The 22,944-nt window shown below is 41.6% G+C and overlaps 1 protein-coding gene across 3 annotated transcripts in view; it reads right to left on the bottom strand.

The window, feature by feature from the left end:
• The window catches only part of SHANK3 (SH3 and multiple ankyrin repeat domains 3), a 464,876-nt gene that overhangs the window by 214,026 nt on the left and 227,906 nt on the right, over positions 1–22,944 (bottom strand). For all 3 annotated transcript variants that reach the window (XM_089655308.1, XM_089655310.1, XM_089655309.1), the window contains one exon: positions 21,612–21,728. In XM_089655308.1, the coding sequence (XP_089511434.1) occupies positions 21,612–21,728 (117 nt within the window). The remainder of the gene's footprint in view (positions 1–21,611; positions 21,729–22,944) is intronic.

Genomic DNA, 22,944 nt, shown 5'->3' with positions numbered 1-22,944 from the left:
AGTTCAGCATAAACTGCCCGCATTTCAGTACATATGTAGCCCTATCTGTTCAACAGAAGTCGGCCATTAGACTGGCTTTTTTTTAATGGTCCTGCTAGAAAACCAGCATTTGATCTATGCATGCAGCTAATGGCTGCATTGGTGATCAGTGTAATCTTTTTTTTTTTTTTAAATCAAATAATTGTGTTATTCGAAGAACCAAACAGTTTCCGTTTTCATAAAACAATTTTACAACATCTGGTCAGCAGCAACAAAGCAACCAACACAAACACTAAGAGTATCCACATTCTGACATCATATGGCCTTATCAATGAATGTCAATGAAAGGCAATCATACACGTACCTCAGGCAGTTGTACAATAAATGCAGTATAGGAAATTGTGGATACCCAGAAAAAAGTAGCCAAAACTAAAAAGAACCATATAAAACACATAACCAAACATAAAAAAGCAAACCAAGCTGTATATGGTGTTGTCTCTGTGTATAATAACCCTCTACATTTCCTAAAATGATCAGATATACGAATTAGCACTTAAGGAGTATTGTGCGGTCAGGGGCGGTAAATCGGGCCTCATGTCAAGTTAGCATGATAAATAAGATCATACAATGCCAGAAGGTACACCTCTGTTCAATAATCTTTCTCTGACCAAGTGAAAAGGGGCCAGGCCAGGGGTACCCAACCAGGCCTCTCAGAGTTTCAGAAGTTTACCAGGACTACCTCTGTGTTGAAAAACCATCTTCTCCCTTGATAGTGTGTCATTAACTATCTTAATCCAATAAGCTTTTAATGGGGGAGAGGAGGATAACAATTTTTGTGCTATAATTGTCCTAGCTATAAATAGAAGCTGATCAGTGTACCCTGATGGTGGGGGAGTGCCCACTCTCAGAATACAATAGCACAGCAAGGGAAATCCTGACATCCACATTGCTTGCATGCAGGGATCTGTGAGGTTTTTTTGTTCAACCTGCTGTTTGAATGAAAAAAAAACTCTGCATGTACAGTATACTTAGCTTAACCCTTTGTTAAGACAAACAGTATTCCAAACTAGTTTACAACTGATAATGTGATTTGCCAGCACAGTACAGACTGGTTAATTATGGCAAACACAGCTCCCCAGTTTCCTTATATAAAAAGGAACAAAGTATGATTTTTAAGTGCTGGAGAAAGGTGTTCTTTGGTCACAGCAAATACTTTAGGCCTCATGCACACTTGTGTTGTTCAGCTCCCCTGAACTCCGTTTCTCCTAGCAGGAGAAAAGTTGCTTAAAAAACGCACCTAAAGTTGCATTTTGCACTCGAGTTTAGGCATGTTTAGATGCGTTCAGATGCATCAAGCATTTGAGTGTTAGTGGATTCCATTGGCCAGTATATTAACCACTTCAAGTCCAGACACTTTCACCCCCTTCCTGTCCAGGCCAATTTTCAGCTTTCAGCGCTATCACACTGTGAATGACAATTGCGCGGTCATGCAACACTGTACCCAAATTAATTTTTTAGCATTTTTTTGAGACAGATAAATCTTTATTCTGGTGGTATTTATTCACCACATTTTTATTTTTTTGTTATATAAATGAAAAAGTCCAAACATAAATAATCCTTCTTCATAAATCTTGGCCAAAATGTATTCAACTATCTTTTTAGTAAAAAAAGAATAAACCAAATTAGTTTATAACCAAAACTTAGAATTAAAAAAAATGTTTTTTTACATTTTAATTTTATTTTTTTATATTATTATTTATGTTATTTTTTTTTTACATACCATCACCCTAGCAGTACAGTGTCACCATAGTGACACTGTACTACTTGTGGGGGATGATGAAGATTTTTTTTTCTTTACAATCTACAATGATTGCTTTTACACCCAGAAAGGCTGTAAAAGCAATCATTTCTACTTCTCTCTGGCTACATTCTTGCAGCCATTAAGAAATACTGTGAGAGCTGTGAATGGTCACAGCTTGTCACATGGTACAAGGCTGTTATGAATAGCCTTGTACCATGTGACCTTTGTGATCAATCTGTGTTCTGCTGTGTCTGAAGGACACAGCAGGCACGGGATCGCGGTGCCGCGTGCACCCAGGGAGCGCGCACAGGCAGTTAATGTGGGGGCTGTTTATAAATGGCAACTTGCTTTGGCACTGCTCCCGTACAGCCCATGTACATAAACGTCCGGAAGTGAGCAGTGCCGGATGGGAAGTGGTTACTTTATTCTGGCCACGGGAATGAATGCTCAAACATAAACGTATTTAGTGTTTATGCATGCTTAGATGCGTTTACATGCATGAGCCCTACATTTTAAAAAGTCAGCATTGTAATGACACTACAAACAATAGTTATTTTTGACAATCCAATATAAGATTACTAGAAAAATCTTGTTTCATAAGGTGAGTTCTGCCTGTCTGCTGGCCATCTCTTTCCACAACTTCCTGTATTCTCTGCATACTTTGCAGCTTGTCTTCAGCTTTTTAGTTTGATTTCTAAGGACTACATAATCCATGGTACATTGCTGCCTGCAAGAAGTGATTACTGTACTGGGGGGTCATCAACCAGTTGATTACAATATACCCATTGACCGCAGGTAGATCACGTCCCTATCTTGCCGAGGGGCACCGGGGAAGGCATTTACTGGAACCAAACCCCTGTAATTTCCTCCTGCAGCAGCTTAAAGCCTGATTCTTCTCCGTTCTCCCTCACCGGATTTCAGCAGCTACAGGAGGGGTTCAGTTCCAGTAAATCCTGCCCCCGTTGCACCTTCTGTCCAGGTTCCCCTTCCTGTGTTTTCATCTGTTCCCCTTCCCCCCCTCCCTTGCAGAGCTGCTAGTTTCCCCTCCTCTCTTCTCCCATTGGCTGCTGCAGGGGATCTATTCAGGTTGGAGAGCAGAGAAGGGCCTGATAAATGTCATACACCAGCCTCTTCCTTTTCTGAATGAACACAGTGAATGATCAGTACTGATCAATCACTGTGTTTAGTCATAATTGAAGCATAGTAAACTGTGTATACTATGCTTCTGTTTGTGATTGGAAAGGGAGACAGCGCAGAGCTATTTCTGTTCATTCATTCTGTGCAGCTGAGGCTGCAGAGATGGAGATTGAGGATTGTGCCCACAATATCCTTTTACTGTCTCAAAAGTGAGACATTAGGGGTCTGTTTAGACCCCTGATATTTCACCAAAGCCCTCCGCCCCCCCAAGAGGGCTGACTTAAAAAAATAAATAAATAAACTGTAAAAAAATAAAAATATAAAACTATTGACACCATCCACTGCCCTACTGATACCAACTTCTGCCCTACTGACACCATCCACTGCTGTACTGATACTGCCTTCTGCTCTATTAGATTACAAAGAATGCTGCTCTAAGTGCCAATGGTATTACTCTGATGATCCACTTAATCCAGGTGCTTGCGTCTGTAGTGCTCAGCCATCCTTTGTACTACTAACAAGGTCCACTGCTCTACTGACACCATCCACTGCCCTACTGATACCATCCACTGCTCTACTGACACTATCCACTTCTCTACTGACACCATCCACTGCTCCAATGACTGACATTGTCCACTTTTAAGGTAGGCTAAGTTTATATTTTTCAAAGTTTTCCTGATTATTTATTTAGGCCTTAATAATTAATTTCTTTACAAAAAGGGTGTCGAACCCCAGTGATCTTTGGTCTCTTTCATGTTGTTCAGGTAGTTCTCCACCTCTCAAAGGTTGCCTACCCCTGCTGTACTGACTCCGCCTCCTGAAACCCCTCATTTCAGTACCTCTGATGTTCAGAGGCAAGGCTCTGTGAAATGTGTGACACAGCAGTGCCTACTCACAGTAGTAAATACATGAAATGAAGGAAGTGCTTGAGGATCTTCACAAAGATCAAGTTTTAAAAATCAAAGATCATTCAGATTAATAATAGTAGGCTACAAATAATTAAACTACAATGTGGAAATGAATATATAATTTTACATTTTGACCACAGTTATATACTCTAAATATTTTGAAAGCGGGTGTAAAGGCTCAAGGTTTTTTACCTTCCTGCATTCTATGCAGGAAGGTAAAAAAACCTGTGTGCAGCAGTGCCCTCAGCCCCCCCCCCCAATACTTATCTGAACCCCACTGCGATCCAACGATGTGCACAACAGCCTCGGCTGTCCCGGGTCTCTGCCTCCTCATTGGTTGAGACAGCAAGTGAGAGCCATTGGCTCCTGCCCATCACAGCCAGTCAGCCAATGGGGAGAAAGAGGGGGTGGGGCCAAGCTGCGGCTCCATGTACAAATGAACATACAGAGCAGCGGCTTGGGAACACACCTGCTCAGGTGCCCCCATAGCAAGCTGCTTGTTGTGGGGGCACCCAAAAAACAGAGGAGCCAGGAGTGCTGGCAAGGGACCTGAGAAAAGGAGGATCAAGGCTGCTCTGTGCAAAACCACTGCACGGAGCAGGTAAGTATAACATGTTTGTTAGTTAAAAAAAAAAGAACCTCTAGAATCACTTTAAGTTATGGTACATGGATGAAAACAAGTAATGTGGAAGTACACTTTAAACCAGGAAAATAAAAACAGTAGTACATTTTGTACTATACCTTTCTCATAAACTGCGGAAACTTAGCTGATTTTAAAGATTTATAGCTTATTATAAAATCCAAACAATATGTACAATTATTAAAGGGTTTTGTTATCCTTTAGAAAACTGAATGGGTTAACACAGATCTAAACCTCTGAGGCTATATGTGCTCAAATGAACAAAGTCTTCCCCTGCCAGGGAGCATACAGAACACCGCCAAAGTCAGCCATCTCTTGTACGTGGTGTACACTGGAAGCTCTATTTCTCCACGAGATCCCCAGAAGTGTTGTATCAGCAGCATCCACAGGAGATTACAAGAGCCCCAGGCAGGACAACACTGATGAGATAACTGGAAGTTAAGTCACGGGCCCAGACTGGCTCCAAGGAAGAAATCCATCCTAGGTGATTGGAAACACTGTATCCCTACCCTATATTTCTTACAGAACTGAATCTATAAGAAACTTTCTTTTCAGAGCCTTTCACAATCTGGCAGCAGCAAACGATGAAACCATTAAAACAGTTTCAATATTTGAAGATGCCACCTGAGACAAGATCTTCACCTTGTGTCGTTGCAGGAAGCACTCTTGCATCTTATTCCCATATTAGTGAAACACAGTTTAAGGGGAGGCATGGAAGAATTATTAAACTGAGCAGGCTGTCATTTTGATTCTAATGTAATCATTGCTAAAACACTCAGCATTAAAAAAAGAGTACATTCTTGAAATGTTATAGTCCCAATCAATTTATAATTAAATTTAATTTAATTTTGATTAAAGCATAACTACAGGCAAAACATTTTTTTTTTTTTTTTTAGCTTTGGATAGCGTGGAGATGGATTAGAACACCTATTAGGATCTTATTGTAGTCTGTGCCCCCCGTTAGGAAGATTCACCCTATTTGTCCTGTTTACCATTATTATCAAAAGTGAATGTAAAGAAAACACCAAATTTTGGGTTGTCCCCAGAAGAGTAATAGAGAGGAAATATTTCATTTGGGGACACTAGTTCTGGTGACCTGGTGGTCCCCAAGGAATTCCCTTAATTTGCAGGGATTATCTCTCACTTCCTGTTTTGGCTATGGAGCAGGAAGTGAAGGTAAATCTCCCCAATGGGACACAAAACAGTCCAGTGAGGAGTGTCAAGGAGTTATCAAGCATGTTGTAACCAGGCATTTTTGTGACACTGGCGCAGTAAAGGCTTCATTCTGGCAACTAGACCATGCAGCTCATTTTTGTTCAAGTATCAATGTGCTGTGCTCCTTGAAACAGCCACACCGTCGTTTTCTAGAGCAGCTTATATTTCTCCTGAGGTTGCCTGTGGGTTCTTCTTTGTATCCCAAACAATTCTTCTGGCAGTTGTGAATGCAATCTTTCTTGGTCTACCTGATCTTGACTTGGTATCAAGAATTCCCCAAATTTTCCATTTCTTAATAAGTGATTGAACAGCAGTGACTGGCAAGGCTTTGGATATCATTTTATATCCTTTTCCATATTTATACATTTCATTACCTTATTTTGCAGGTCTTTTGACAGTTCTTTTCTGCTCCCCATGGCTCAGTATTTAGCCTGCTCAGCTATGTAGAAGCTAACAATCTCACTGACTATTTAGGCTACTTTCACACTGATCCAGAGCAAAAATGAGCTAAAAACACAGTTTTACAGTTTTTGATGCATTTTTGCCATGTTTTCCATGCATTTCAATGGGGAGGTGATTTTCTTAGGCATATTTTAACTGCAGCAAACCTGCACCAAAAATGCACCAAGCAGGATTGACTAAATGCAGCGGACCTGCAACAGATCAGTGTGACGAGTTCCATAGGATTACATGATCACTCGTTTTTCAGTTTTATAACACAAAGCAGAAAATAACAGATCAGTGTGAAAGCAGCCTTATACACAAACACTGATTGCAATTTAAAAAGCTACAGACGTGAAAAATTAACTTTTTATCACCATTTTCACCTGTGTGTGTCACCTGAGTCTGTACCAAGGCCAAACATTCCAGGGCTTATAAACTTTAGATCAGGGCCATTTCTGTTATTATGATTTAAAAAGGAGCCAAAATACTATTTGATAATAAATGGCTTCATATGATCACTATCCTTAAATAAAAGACATTTTTTGGCATGAACAATCATATTTCCAATATCAATGCCAAAATTTCACAATGTCTGCCAGGGTATGCAAAAGTTTGAGCACAACTCTATGTTACTGTAGCTCTTGCTGTTTTGTAACTCGTCAATTAAAATTGAACTGTATATGTCACAATGTGCATGGTGTTTGGCAGTAGTGTTATGGCAGTATGGGTTGGAGGAGTAACATTTGTAAAACTGTTATTTCAGTTCAGCAGACACAGGATCGATATAATGATTAGATTATTCTTTGTTAGCATCCATCCTCAGTCTGGTTTAATGCAGGCCCATCTGGGCAGATAAAAAAGAATGGAGCACTTCAACAATTATAAGTGGCATTGGTATCACAAAATATACTGTAGATCGCATGTACAGAGTTAACAGAGAGGACTACAAACACAATTTTAAGCAGCCAAATGCCTCCATGAACCTTAAAAAGATGCTGCATTGCCTGCCTCTAACTCACTTTCTTTGCTACCGTTAGAGACTGGAATCTCTAGTAAGCCAAACAGTGCTATTATACATTTACTGATACACAAAGCTTGTATTATATTTTGTTACTGGCATCAGAATAATATATAGTGCATGATAGATACTATACACAATGCAATAAATGTCACAATTTCTACCTCCATTGCACATTTGCTTTAGATTGTACATGATATGTTTTCTATGACCCTGAACACTAGAATGAACATTCTGTAATCATCCAAGAGACGTAATAACTAGACCAGGGGTCTGCAACCTTTAAGACATAAAGAGCCACTTGGACCCGTTTCCGAAGGGAAAAAAAAGACTGGGAGCCGCAAAACCATTGCAACATTTATAACAAATCCGACACTGCATATATTGCAAAAAGCACTCTGGTCATGAAGGGGGTTTAAGGGCCCAGTAAGCAAAGGGTTAATCAGGGCCACAGTGTATCTTCATAATCACAATCATAGCCTTAGGTCAGTGGTGGGCAACCTTTTTTTTCAGCTGAGCCAAATCTCGTCAAAACCACAATTGAAATTTATTTTGACAGCCACATTTTTAAAACTGAAAATACATCCCCCATATAGTAATTCATCCCCCATAGTAATTCATCCCCCATATAGTAATTCATCCCCCATAGTAATTCATCCCCCATAGTAATTCATCCCCCATATAGTAATTCATCCCCCATAGTAATTCATCCCCCACATAGTAATTCATCCCCCATAGTAATTCATCCCCCATATAGTAATTCATCCCCCATAGTAATTCATCCCCCATATAGTAATTCATCCCCCATATAGTAATTCTTCCCCCATAGTAATTCATCCCCCATATAGTAATTCATCCCCCATATAGTAATTCATCCCCCATATAGTAATTCATCCCCCATATAGTAATTCATCCCCCATAGTAATTCATCCCCCACATAGTAATTCATCCCCCATAGTAATTCATCCCCCATAGTAATTCATCCCCCATATAGTAATTCATCCCCCATATAGTAATTCTTCCCCCATAGTAATTCATCCCCCATATAGTAATTCTTCCCCCATAGTAATTCATCCCCCATATAGTAATTCTTCCCCCATAGTAATTCATCCCCCACATAGTAATTCATTCCCCATAGTAATTCATCCCCCATAGTAATTCATCCCCCACATAGTAATTCATCCCCCACATAGTAATTCATCCCCCACACAGTAATTCATCCCCCACATAGTAATTCATCCCCCATATTGTCTCAATTCACTTACCTTTGCTCCGCGCGTTCCTCTCGCTGTGTTCCCGCGCCGTTCTGGTCTTCAGGGCGGACTGAGAGAGGAGTTCGTCACTCTGCCCCGCCTACATCCTGGCTGCCCCACCTACATCCTGACAGCCAATGTTCCACGCTCCGCGGGCCGGATTTTTGAGGAGGGAGGGGAGCGGGCGCCCGGCACACAGAAGAGCCGCATGTGGCTCGCGATCTGCGGCTTGCCGACCACCTGGTGGGCAGTGTGCTCCGGAGCCGCAGCAAAGATGAAAAAGAGCCGCATGCGGCTCCGGAGCCGCGGGTTGCCGACACCCGAACTAGACTGACTGAACTATGTATTCCTGGCTACAAAATTCATGTGATTTCCTATGGTATTCAGCAGAGTCGCTAGCAACTGGGCTGGGGCACATAATTGCATCTTTTGCTGGGTGCCCTGCATCCAACAGGGAGTCCATGGCTACGCCTTCCTCTTCTGACCCTTTCACTCTAATGCTTGTGTAGCGCTATTTGTACACTCTTTGCGGCTACTGGGGTATGATGGCGCCACCTGTATAGTATTTAGGAGCAGAATCCTTATAATCTGTGTAATCAGGACAAGATCTCTAACAAGCGCTAGTGCCTCCACTCAATTGGGGCTTGTGGATAACAAGTGAAATCCCAACTGAGAAATGTATCGTCCACATAGACAGTAATCCACACAGCAGTGTATATGAAAGTCCATGTATTGAAGAAATCACATTCAGTGAACCATCCAACATAAAGTATCTTCCAAACAGGAACATTAAAGCATTAACAGTCTTTTCTGCATGTCTCAGTGAAGGGAGGCTGCAACACTTACAGTCTGAGTTCTCTCTCTCAGGAAAATCCACACTTCCTTCTTTTTTCACAAGTGCTCTCTCTGATGACCTTATCCTGAGTGCCAAGAGAGCATAGCAGCCATATTGGAAAAGGGCAAAACAAACACGGCATAATAGAAGTATACACTGGAAAATGGGCAAAGAAATGATCACATCACTACATTCTCCCCCTGCTGAAAATCCTTCTGACCCGGCAAGCATATACACATAAAACAACAACAAAACATGGAAAGTCAACATTGTTGTCGCCTTCTGCAGACCACTTCTCCAGAAGCAATCTATTACAGAGATTAGCTGAAAAGAAAACGTGGTTAGTAACAAATAGGCATCATGCTAACCAGACTAGAATGCGCTGTAATCATGTCCAGCAGAACATGAGGTTGTACAGCATAGTTTGCACAGCATAGCAGGGTCTTCCCAAGGTGTCATAAGTAAACATTGGTGGAGGTCATCGAACACGATCTCCTCTCCTCAAGCCCTCAGGCATTAGTCCAGATAAATCTGGGACTGCACTAGCGCAAAAACTTGGTGCTCCAATCATGCCTGGAACTGTAGGCACAAAGTTTTGGGCTGTTGGTTCAAAGCAGGAGCAATTGGGTTCAGACCTACCCTCTGAGGAAGGCTCCCATTAGTAATAGGTGAACGAGCCTGTACAGGAGACTCTGGTGAGGTGTAAACCAGTTATTGTCATCACACTATTCTCCACTGTCTGCACAAGGCACATCATTAGAATCTGTAGCAATATCAGGTTGTGGCTCCTCATCAGCAGTAGCAACTTGTGGTACTGGAAGTGAGTGATTCCTATGCCAGGCTTTGATCTGACCCTCAGGTCCTCGAATCCGGTAGACTGGAATTCTAGGCAATTTTTCTATAACTTCAAACAACTCATTTCTCCAGCAATCAGCTAACTTATGTTACGACAAAGCACTTTATCACCAGGTTGTCTTTGTAACGAACTTTGGCATCAAAGCGTCTTTTATTGACAGCATTTATTTTTGCAACATTTTCCAAAGTCATTCGATAGGCCTCTTGTAAACTATGTTTGAGTCGTGCCACATACTGGTAGTGATTTCTATGTTCCAGTACATCAGTAGACACATGCAACTGAATGTCAATGGGCAGACGGGCTTCTCTCTCAAAAATGAGAAAATGAGAGAAACCAGTTGACTCATGTCTGGTACAATTATAGGTATGTACCATAGCTCCAACATGTTGGCTCCAGGTTTGTTTAGCACCATTAGGGAGGGTACCCAACATTTTCAACAAGGTACGATTGAAAAGCTTAGGGAGAGCATCACCCTCTGGATGGTAAGCTGTGGTTCGGCTCTTGTCGATGTTAAGCAATGTTAACAGCTCTTTAATTAGGCAACTTTCAAAGTCCCGTCCCTGGTCAGAGTGAAGTCAACTTGGCAGTCCATAATGAACAAAAAACTTCTCCCACAACACTTTGGCCACAGTTATTGCTTTTTGATCTTTGGTAGGATAGGCTTGAGCATATCGAGTGTAGTGATCAGTCACAATCAAAACATTTCCCACACCACTGCTGTCATTATCAATACACAAAAAGGTCCATGCATAATAAATCCATTAGACCAGAACTTTTCAAGTGTTCCATAGGAGCAGCTCGAGTAGGCAGAGTTTTCCATCGCAGACATCCCAAACAATGGCGGCAATACTCCACAACAGCTTCCCTCATTCGTGGCCAAAATAAACGGTCTTGGATTAATCCATATGTTTTTTCAACTCCTAGCTGCCCATGTTGGTCATGCAAACATCTCAAAACAGATTTTCTGTAGACTTGAGGGAGCACTAGCTTTCTCCTTCCAGGATAATCATGGAACAAATGTACCCTATACAAAAGTCCATCGATTATTTTGAGTTCATCCCATTCCTTAAGATAGTAGGTACTCTGTTCAGGTAGGGTTTTTCTCAGGTAATTAGGATCTTTGTGGAAAACAGACTCTCTAACATGTCTGATTACTGGATCCCTCTTTTGTAAAAGAATCATATCTTTCTTTTGCAGCTGGATGTTTTCTGGTACTCCTAGAGCAGTGGGGCAGCAATACATGTTTGGGATACACTCTTCAATGAGTCAACAACTCGTAAGTCCAAGAAAACAAAATTGTCTCCTTGTACAGCAGCTGTAGCACAGTAGGCAGCCACAGCAGGCCCAGGTACTTCCTCCCATTCACTTTCTTCTAAGTTCATTTACAATGCAGGACGCCTGGAAAGAGCATCAGCCCCAATATTTTTGGGTCCTGGCTTGTACTTGAGAGTGAATTGTTAATTAGACAAGGCAGCAAGTCACCTATGACTTGACTTCCTGCTTGGCTGAAGTCAAAACATAAGTAAGGGAGTTATTGTCAGTTCTCACCTCAAACTGAGCCCCATACAAGTAATCATGCAGCTTTTCAACAATATCCCACTTCAGGGCAAGAAATTCCAGTTTGTGAACAGGATAATTATTTTCTGCTGGGCTTAGACTGCGACTGATATAAGCAACAGGCCTTAGTCCTCCTGGGTACTCCTGATAGAGGACTCCTCCTAACCTATCGTAGCTGACATCTACATGCAGAATGTATGGCTTTTGTGGGTCTACATAAACCAACACTGGTGCTTCTGTAAGGCTTTTCTTAAGCTGTAGAAAAGCTTCCTCACAAGAAGTCAACCTCTCACTGAAAGGAGATTTGCTGGTTGTGTCAATGCCAGGTGTTTCTTTAAGCAAGTCATTAAGAGGCCGAGCAGTCTTGGAATAGTCTCTAATGAAGCGGCGATAATAGTCACAAAAGCCAAAGAAGGCCCTCAGTTCTGTCAGATTTGTGGGATGGGGCCAGGTTACCACAGCCTCCACTTTAGGAGGATCAGTTGCTACCCCTTCTGCAGATACGATGTGGCCCACAAAGTTTACTGAAGAATGGGTAAACTTACATTTGTCCAGGGAGAGTTTCAGACCATCTCTCCTCAAACGATCAAGCACTTTAAACAGTCTCTGATCATGCTCCTCCAGAGTGGAGCCAAAAACAATTATGTCATCTAAATAGACAATACATTGAGTGGGGTAAAGGTCTTCCAGTGTTCGATCCATTAGATGCTAGAAGGTTGCAGGTGCACCACTAATTCCCTGAGGAATTCGAGCAAACTGGAAAAACCCCAGGAGGCAAATAAAAGCTGTCTTTTCTTGATCTCTTCACTCATTGGTACTTGGTAATACCCGGATCATAAGTCCATTACTGTGAACCATTTGCTGCCTTGCAGGGCATCAAGAGCTTCCTCAATGCGAGGTAGCATGTATTGATCTGGAACCATTCGCAGATTTAGAGTTCTGTAATCAACACATATTCGCACTCCACCATTTTTCTTTCTGACCACCACTATTGGGGATGCATACAGGCTTTTAGACTCAACAATGATGTTTTGATCTTTGATTTTCTTCAAGTACTCTTGAACATCATCCAGATCTTTAGGAGGTATGCGCCTGGACCTTTCTCTAAAGGGGGTACTATCTGTTAGCCGAATACTGTGTTGAATACTTTTAGCACACCCGACATCCATGTCATCAGTAGAGAAAACATCATTGTATTCCATTAGCTGCTCTTCTAGTGCTTGTTTGTGCTCTGCAGGACTATCAGCATCATTAAGGTGGAAGTCTAATTTGGTTTCTTTCTCCTCGACCTTTGCAGGGTAAGAACTAATCGTTTCCACTGGGTAACAATAGGCTACCTCCTGCCAAGCTAGTATTATAACTGGGTATGTGGTAACATTCAGAACAGTAACAACATCCATTCTTGGCCATTTTAAACGATAGTCTTTCCTTTCTGGTACTATCTCCCAGCCATTCTTCGCAGCCTCTTTTGGATCAGTCTCTAGCAGGAAAAAGCTACCATTTGCACCAGATGAAATTTCCACATAAACCCACAAAACTCTCACCCCCCCGGCTGGAAGCTCTATGGGATGCCATGGATTCCCCACACATCCTCCAGGAAGATCAGGAGCAAACGTTTGGCAGATATTTTGAAGTTCTGGAGCAACAGGCAGTGAAAGTAGAGGAGTACCCTGTTGTGGCTGAAGAAACCTTATGAAAGCAGCCTCAACGGCTTCAACATTAGAACCCACAATCATTGGAGCATACTCTTTATCCCGGGTGGAGGGCTCACATAGGCAATGACTTTACGTGGGGGATCCTCATCAGCTGTCACACCAGGAATGCGAAGCTCAACTTCTAGACAACCATCCATAAAAACAGGATTTTCTCCCACACCATAAACAGGCATAGTGTCCATAGGTTTCAAAGGGAGGTGGCTTAAGTGTTGCTGATAGAAGGGTCTGTAGATAATAGTCAGCTGAGAGCCAGTGTCAAACAGAGCAGTAGTGGGTATATCATTAACAAACAAAATGAAAGTACATCTGCGGCCTACTCCAAGCAGTTTAGTGAACATTTGTTTTCTTGATTTCCCCTGTTTTCTTTATACATTTGTCCAGCTTTACTGTGAATTTCAGAACTATCAGCAAGCAGTGGACACTGACGAACTGTGTGGTCTGCTTGTCCACAGCGGAAACATTTAATGTGGAAAAGAGGCTTATCAGTGGAGGTTTTATCAGCAGATAGAGCTCTAGGCTATGGAAGTCTACCAACTTCTTTGTTTTTAGCAACAGTCTCATTTTTGTGCTCACCCGAAGAACTCCGATGAACTTTGCTTTTAGAAGGGGTACTAAAAAGGATATCAGCCTCCTGTTTCTTTACTTCAGTCATAGTTTCAGTAAAAGTAAAGTTTCTCTCTCTCAAAACAACTCTTAGGACCGGTGACATTGGGTGATGCGGCAGTAACCCCTTTATGATTTGAGCAGTCCTTAATTTATCAACATCTGTAGGAGAGATGACCTTTTCGGTGAGCAATCTTCCTGGAAGCACTTCTAGCCTCCTCACAAACACAAAAACATCCTCTTCCTCTTTATGCTTTGTCTGTTTAAAATCAGCAAGCATCTGATCTGGGTCATGGTGCAGTCCATAAGCATCTGTCAAAATATCAATATATTCTTAGGCACTGGTACTCACATGTGTGTCCTTGTAAGCTCTAACAATAATGAATGCTGGTGGTCTTAAGCTTTCCATGATGCGCTGTTTTTTCTTTTCCTCTGAGCAGGTCAATTCCTCTATCACATGTTGTGCAAAATCTTTCCACACTTCAAAGCTTTCTTCACCAGCAGGGACAGGTAGCATTCCTGAAAAATCCTTTAATTTGAGGTAAGAATCAGCATGTAAATTCTGAGCAATAACTTCAGTGACTTTTAGCAGCAGATGCTCAATATTTGTTTCCTGCTTAGTGGCTGTAGCAGGCAACATTCCAGTCTCTCCTGATGAAGCCGTTGTATTCATGGTTCACACTTTACAGGCAGGGCTGGTAACTTTCGCCTTACTGGAGGTGAAATCACTGGAAATACTACAGCACAACCAATTGCTTCAGCCCCCTTTGGATTTAAGCAAAAGGGACCTTTAACTGGATGGAAATCCACCTCACTGAGATAGAGATAATGGGTATAAAGTTTAAAACTCTCATCTTCTTCTCTTTTATCCACAAAAGCGGCATACTGCAAGGTTTCATTTGCTTTTAGTGCCTCCTGCAGTCTGTGGGAACTCATAGTGATAGGCACATATGAAATAGCAAATGTCCTTTTAGGTGGCAGCCCCTCTTCTAGGGCCCACTGCCTCACAGCTTCTGTTGATAACAGTGACATGATCGTTCCTTAATGTCCTGATCCAAGATATATTATCTCAGCAGTGCCTCCAAATGTAGCGCTATTTTTATGCTCTTTGCGGCTACTGGGGTATGATGGTGCCACCTGTATAGTAATAGGAGCAGAGTCCTTATAATCTGTGTGATCAGGACAAGATCTCTAACAAGCGCTAGTACCTCCACTCAATTGGGCTTGTGGATAACAAGTGAAATCCCAACTGAGAAATGTATTATCCACATAGACAGTAATCCACACAGCAGTGTATATGAAAGTCCATGTATTGAAGAAATCACATTCAGTGAACCATCCAACACAAAGTATCTTCCAAACAATAACATTAAAACATTAACAGTCTTTTCTGCATGTCTCGGTGAGGGGAGGCTGCAACACTTACAGTCTGAGTTCTCTCTCTCAGGAAAATCGACACTTCCTTTTTTTTTCACAAGTGCTCTCTCTGATGACCTCATCCTCACTGCTAAGAGAGCATAGCAGCCATATTGGAAAAGGGCAAAACAAACACTGCATAATAGAAGTATACACTGGAAAATGGGCAAAGAAATTATCACATCACTACACTTGTATAGTACTGTTACACTATTGTGTATTCTCCTCATCATGATCAGCTTCAGAAATGTTCACAAAAGATGCTGGTAAGGAGAACAAATTGATTTGTTAAGACATTAGTTTGGGCAAAGCAGCTACGGTGCTTACTCCCAGAATTTAGAATAATAGATTTCTTCTTTAAAGGAGAAATATGGCCAAAGCACTTATTTCTGCACTCCTCCTAAAGCCTGCTGTTGGCTAACGTCACAGAGCTAGTCCAGGCTCTGCAGGGATCCCAACAATAATGGCGAGATCTGCCCAGATTCCTAACCAGCACCTGGCTTAGTTTCTCAGCAAGCCGCTGAGAACCTGAGCCAGCTGCTCCTGCCCCTTCCACAGTCTGGCATTTCAATGAGTGCTGGAGGGGCAGAGCACAGAGTGGTGATTCACAGTCACCACTCTGTGCTCAGAGCAGACCTGAGAACTGAGTGATCAGTTCTCGGGGTACAGCCGGAGGGGGACAGCTGCAGCATCAGATGCTGTATCTACATAAATGAGTATGAATGTCTATTTTTTCCAAGCCCGCACATCTTTTTTAAGGCTGTCTGCCCTGCCTTCTGAAGTAAGGTACAATCATCTTCTGTCATAGAGCTCATGTCCTTTGAGCTTTAGGACAAGTCATGCTTCTTAGGAAATGTTGGATCTGTGGCTATAGTCCAGGGCTGGTGCAAGGAGACAATTAAATAAATTATGTCAGGCTCTATGCATGTAGTAGAAGAAATTGCTTCCTTGGTATCTTTTTGAGTAGTAAAAATTACAGACAAATGGGATTTATATGACTTTATGAGTGCATTTATGTTTATGGCTGTTCCTAGCCTTCCTTGGTTATTTGTGTGATGTATATATAAATTACAGGATATTCCTTGTTTTTATTGTTCTTAGCAATTTCCATGCACAACTTCTCAACCCACAAGAACAAGAAGTTGAGTGTGTTTAGATCCAGAATAGGTTGGGCTCCTCCATTTGGTTTGAGAACTGTAAAGAATTTTAGTAGAAGCCTTGAAAGAGTTCCACTTTTGAGGTAGAGGTCTTGGAACCAGATGTAGCTGATTGGGAGGGCCAAGTCTTTCTACAAAAGAATCTCCTGGTTTCCATTTGAAACTGAAGGTCTGAGAGGGACAAACTGAAACTTATTCAACCTCAGGAGTAGAAGTTCTACTTGTAGAAGCATGTGCTTTCCTTTTCTGGGGCAGGAGAGTACAGCTGCTCCCGGTTATCTCCTTGGTGTACTTGTCCAAGTAGGGGCCAAACTGGTATTCACTTTCAAAGGGTATTCACACATGTATAGTGATTACATGCAAGAGACCAGCAGGGGTTCCCAGCGATTAGCTGTGGGTGGAAGCACCACAAAAAACAATGGGATGTTCACATGTATTCACTATTGGAGTGATTGTCTGCAAATGATTTACCCTGGATGCAGACTTTCTGAGCCCAGGACCGATAATTTGCAAGTAATCACTCAATGAGCGATTACATGTGAGTGGCCGCAGTTAGCTGAGGGAGCTGTCAACTTTCCAGTACCTTCAGTGGGACTTTTACCCACAGCTAATAGCCCAAAACACCTAAGGTCTCTCGCATGTAATCGCTAACAGCCTAAAGCATTTCTTATATGGGGGTTCTGCTGACCATCACTTAAAGTGGTTGTAAAGGCTCAAGGTGTTTTACCTTCATTCATTCTATGCATGAAGATAAAACTTTCTCTGTGCAGCATCCCCTCCAGCCCCCCCAATATTCACCTAAGCCCCCTCTCGATCCAGCAATGTGCACTGGAGTCTCGGCTATCCCGGGAATCCCTCTCCTCTAGACAATCATAGTCAGTGAGCCAATGAGAAGAGCGGGAGGACGCGGCCGAGCCATGGCTCCAATTGTGAATGGACATACAGCGGCTGGGGGGTGCGCATGCTTGGGTGCCCCCACAGTAACCTGTTTGCTGTGGGGGCACATGACAGGAAGAAAGGGCCACGAGCACCGGGAGGGAACCCAAAATGAGAAGGATCCAGGCTGCCCTGTGAAAAATCATTGCATAGAGCAAGTATAGACATGTTTGTTATTTTTTTTTTTAATTTAAACCTTTAGAATCACTTTAAGCTAAAGGATCCTGTACATGTGGATGGAGAGAAGACTAATCCATCAGATCTGGCGAAGTGTATCCACCCAACCGTAGGGTTACTGTTAAGAGGTCTAGTTGACCATGGACAGAAGCAACCATTAGGATGGAGCTGATCTTGGGCCATCCAAGTAAAGGAAACGACTTTTAGGTTCAAATATTGTTTTTAAAACTCTTTAACATATATACATCAGTGACATGTAAAGTCAAAACACGGCCAATCAAAACTCTGCAAAGGATGAGATAGACTATCTCAAATCACAAGGAGTTTTGAGCGTACTATTCGATCAGCATTATAGCAAGCTGAAAAAAATACAGTAAAACATTCATGTAGGGAAACTATCACACAAGGAAAAGTCAAACAGGATCATTATTTTACAGGTACTGTATTTGGGGTGAAGTGCCCCTCCCCAGCCATAGCTCGGGGCTTACTTGGTGCTGCTAATCGAAAGGTTGGTCCAGAGTAGAGAATAGATAGAAAGAAAAGGGAAAGGACAGAAAAGGAGGGGAGGGAGATTCTTAGAGGGGTGGGGGAAGGGTTGCTATCCAAGAGGTCAAGGGTCCAACAGAGAAGGGTCAAAGTCAGATAGCAAGACTTTATCGACCCATGATTGCCAAATCCTCCGGTATAAATGAACCCTGCCGTGTGGGGTGGCTTCCATCATGGCGTGCATCATTTGTTTCAAAGCCAAGACACAAAAGGCAGGTGTTTTCAGAAAACTACTTTTACCATGTATCAATTCATAAATAGCCCTAACGTAACATGACAATGTAATTTGAGGATCCACTCACTACAAAATTAAAAAGCATATGAGCTAAAGTGCTCATTGGAAACACACAGACTGAAAGTATCAGCTTGTTTTCCATTAGGAGTAATATAGACAAACCTCAAGAGTAACTGGTTTCTATAGGCAACATTTCCATGGTTCCTTTGCTTCCTCTTTTATGAAAAACCATCAAAGTATAACTAAAGGCAAAACTTTTTTTGTTATTTTAGACAGAGTGAGAAGGCTTAGAAGGCTTTCCTATCACTTCCTGTTTTGGCTACGAGACGTGAAAGTACGGGACAGAAAGTGAAGGTACATTTCCCCAATGGGACACAAATGACAAAAAAATATCTGACAGGCGTTATACCCCTTCCTTATTCCCTCTAAAGTGTTTCCCGCCAACCAGGGGCAAAAAAAGGAACCATGCTAGCATATATGCAATATGATCCTGCAAAGACCAATGTACCACAGCTACTCCAGGTTTACGGCACGCAGCAAGCAAGGACACCACTGACTTGTGACAGTTAGGGACAAATAACAATTTAATGAGTAGCTGAAAAGAAAAAACTGAATCTAGGATTTGCAAGGACCAAGGCTCCTTTGTAAGATGCTCTGTTTTTGTTTCTGTGTGTACTTTCACTTTTTATGCCAGTCAAAAGAATCTACCATTCCATACCTAGTCATGAATATCATTCATAATATAAACATTATTCGCTTTAGCCCCTGTAAGCTGAGTACCACTTATGGACCCAGCAAGGCTTTCTGTTGGTGGTACTGTTTTAAAAAAATGACTGTACTGGCCATTATTTCAAAGTGAAAAAGGAGAGATATTTGTTTTTCTAATCTTAACTAGCTATTGTTTAAAAACTAGTGTTACTAGAGATTCAAAGTATACATTTTATTCTACGATTTATCCTGTTAAATATGGCATTAGAAGAACATTTCTATTATTAAGCCTGGTGAAGTTATTTACAAAAGTAAATATAATTTTTTAAAATAGTGTGTATTTTTAAGACAATGTTGAAAAAATAGCCAAGGAAGGTTGAAGTTCATCTGGATTGACTGAGATAAAATAGGCAAGAAAATACAACTAAAGGCAAAACGTTTTTTTTTTTTGGTTTTGGACAGATTAGAACGCCTGTCAGTTTTTATCGCTGTCTGTGCACCCATTAGGGAGATTCACCCTCTCTATTTGTCCTGTTTACCATTATCATTGAAAGTAAAAATAAAAAATCCCAAATTTTGGGTTGTCCCCAGAAAACTAATAGAGGGGAAATCTTCCAATGGGGACACTAGTTCTGGTGCCTTGGGGGTCCCCAAGGAATTTTCTTAATTTTAAGGGATTTCCTCTCACTTCCTCTGTGGCTGCGAGACAGGAAGTGAAGGGAAATCTCTGCAATTTGGCACAGATGGCAAATAAAAATAACCCTTGCTTGCTCTATCCAAAATGAAAAAAAAAAAGTTTTGCCTGTAGTTCTATTTTAATAAACAAAATAGTCAAAAATGGTCTGCACACCTTGAATTTAGCAATATAATAATAAAGCATTACAGCTTTAAAGTGGAGTTCCACTCACTCTGTCAAAAAATAAAAGTCAGCAGCTACGAAAACAGCCACTTACCTGTCCCCTGGTCCCGCGGTGTGTCCCCCGCAGTCCTTTTCACCGACTGTCCTGTATTCCAGGAGGCCGGCATCTTCAGTGTGGGAACCTGGCTGTGACTGCTTGCAGCTTCACAGCCGGGTACCCACTGTGCATGCACGAGTAGCACTGCGCTTCATGAATGGTCCTGTAGTCTTCTGGGACCTGTCCCGTGTCCCAAAAGACTACAGGGAGGGAGGACACCTTCCGCTTCCGATCACCTAGGCGATCAGGCCGGAAGTGGGAATGGGTACCTGTCAAATCCGGGTACCCGCTCCCCCCCCCGCCCCCCAAAGGTGCCAATCCTTAATGGGGAGCGGGGGAGCAGTCCTTAAAGCAGAACTTCCCCTTTTGGGTGGAGCTCCGCTTTAACTCAAGTCTCAGAAACTACCAGAAAACTTAGAATAATTACCTAGCCCACCAGAAGTTTAGAGCACTTTTATACAGGCTTTCAGATCATGTTTAGATTGTAAGCTCCTATTCCTTCTGTATTGAACTGTACTGTAATCATACTATCCCCATTTATATTGCAAAGCACTGCATAAACTGTTGGCGCTATATAAATAATCATAATAATAATAATAATAATGATAAGGTTCACCTGTCAGTTTTTCAGATGGACCTGATCGGAAGCATGCAGGTCTATGGGCAGGCGGATGTTTATGTTTACATCCACCTACCTGCAAGTCCATCTCGGTCTAAAAAGTGCAAAATGACTGCAGATTTTTCTATTTCCTAAACATGATGGATTGGAGATAGCCTAATGTAAACGGAAACAAGTTCATTTACATCCAGCCACCCATAGCGAGTCATCAAAGGTCTGCCACAGTCCACTGTCAAAATGCGGACAAAAACTGAATGTGCACAGATGCTACAAAACTTCACTCTGTTCTGGTTCAGTAAGGATCGTTCAGGGATCCTAAACGCAGCTAAGCGCCAGCGCATTAAAAAAACCCTTAGGTATTTCAAAAGTGTATTATTAAATCACTGGCATTACAATCACTTAAAAACCAGTAGATTTGCCCAGAATGCCAACCACAACTATTCAGCTGCACTACACATATATTTGATGACTGAAAATATTGGAGAACGATACAGACTGAAGAGGCAACATTGGAACATCAAGTACAAATAAACAGTATAATGTAGCAATTGAATAACAAACACAAAAAAAAAAACCCAGTACAGGTGGAGATGGAAGTTGTGATAACATTTGGGGTGATAATAGCCGTTTATCAAAGCCCACCCCCTGGACCAGACTTTTTAATGTAATAAGTAAATAAATAATGGCATGGCCCACCTAAATTTCCTTTTGAACAGTTAATAAATACACCCGTATGTTTTCCAAAAGTAGTTATGCAATGATAATTATCCGTTCACATACTCAGCTTTAATTAAAATTCAATAGCGCAGGAATAGTAAAATATGGGTCACTTAATCCCAGCAGTTCCACTCAGCTCTTTACACAGAAAATATTACCAGGCTGTAAAGCAAATTGTATTACCTGGTTGTAGAGTGCACAAAGGTGCAGAGCGCTGTTCCCCGATGCATTCTGTGCTCTCATATCTGCTCCATAAAACAGAAGATGCTCCAGATGTTGAACATGTCCATAACGGCACGCCTATGCACACACAAAGATTAGAGATAGTTAGGACTTCCGGTGCACATGACTAATTAGGTACGCTATTCATCTACCAGCCTCTATTTGTCTTATTCTCAATCTAAAATACTGCATCAGCAGCATTTACCTGTGTTAATGTCTACATAAAAAAAATGTAATGTTAAAAAGAGGCGAATTTTGTTCATGGCTTCTTCTATTTGCATGCAACACTAAGGGGTCTATTTATAAGAAAAATTGTTGGATAAATGTGACAAGAATTTGGCCATCTATGAGAAATTCTGACCATATTTTGCCTAATTTGTTAATTTCAGATGTTAGTCAGCCCCATCTAGAGGCCAAAATGTTATTATTTTCCTGAAATACCCCAATCAGAAAAATATTGCATGATGTCCACTAGATGCTGGACAACCATATAAAATCAACGTATTCAGCAAAATATAGTCAGAATTTGTCACAAACTGGGGAATGCTTATCACATTTGTCCACAGGATATTAATATAAATAGACCCCTTAGGTTCCATTCACACTTGTGCAACTTGTCATACAACTTTGGACACTAAAGTTGCAAGACAAGTTGTACTCCATGTTTTTCAATGACAACTATTCAAATATGTATGACTTAAAGTTGCAGTGACTTCAGAGTAGTTAATGCACTACTTTGGTATGACTTTAATGCAACGTGAGTGCCATAGACTGCAATGTAAACCCTGAAATGTTGTATGAAAGTTGCACCTGAATGCTATACATGCAACAGTTGTGCAACAGTTGTCCATTACCATTAATGAAAGCCAAAGTCATATCCAAGTTTCACACATCTAAAGTTGCATCAAAGTTGTGTCAAAGTTGCACTCCAAAGTCATTTAACATTGGAGTAGTACAAGTGTGAATGGAACCTTAAAGTTGAACTCCAGGAAATGCTTTTTTAAATTCTTCTCTGTCCAAAGAAGTTACCTCTAATGAAGGAAATTCTAGGTCCTGCTTGCTGGTGTGTAGTATAAAAAGTATAGCTCTAATTATGCCAGATTATAGTATCAATGTCTTTCTGGTGCTCCAACTGAGAGTTCATGGCTCTCGTACAATATGGAGACTGTGCCATATAGCCACCTCCTCCTTTTGTGAATGGACGAAGGGATAGGATGGGCCAGCTACACAACACGATCCTTGCACTGCTTGAAAGTTGGAGCTTCCAGTCGAAACGCCGGAAGAAGAGAGCTGA

The sequence above is a fragment of the Staurois parvus genome, unplaced genomic scaffold (assembly GCF_062004578.1).
Source record: "Staurois parvus isolate SC_StPar_1 unplaced genomic scaffold, SC_StPar_1.0 ptg000832l, whole genome shotgun sequence".
Lineage (NCBI taxonomy): Eukaryota > Metazoa > Chordata > Amphibia > Anura > Ranidae > Staurois > Staurois parvus.
The sequence above is the reverse complement of the archived record's forward strand: the minus strand, read 5'-3'. Positions and strand labels throughout refer to the sequence as shown.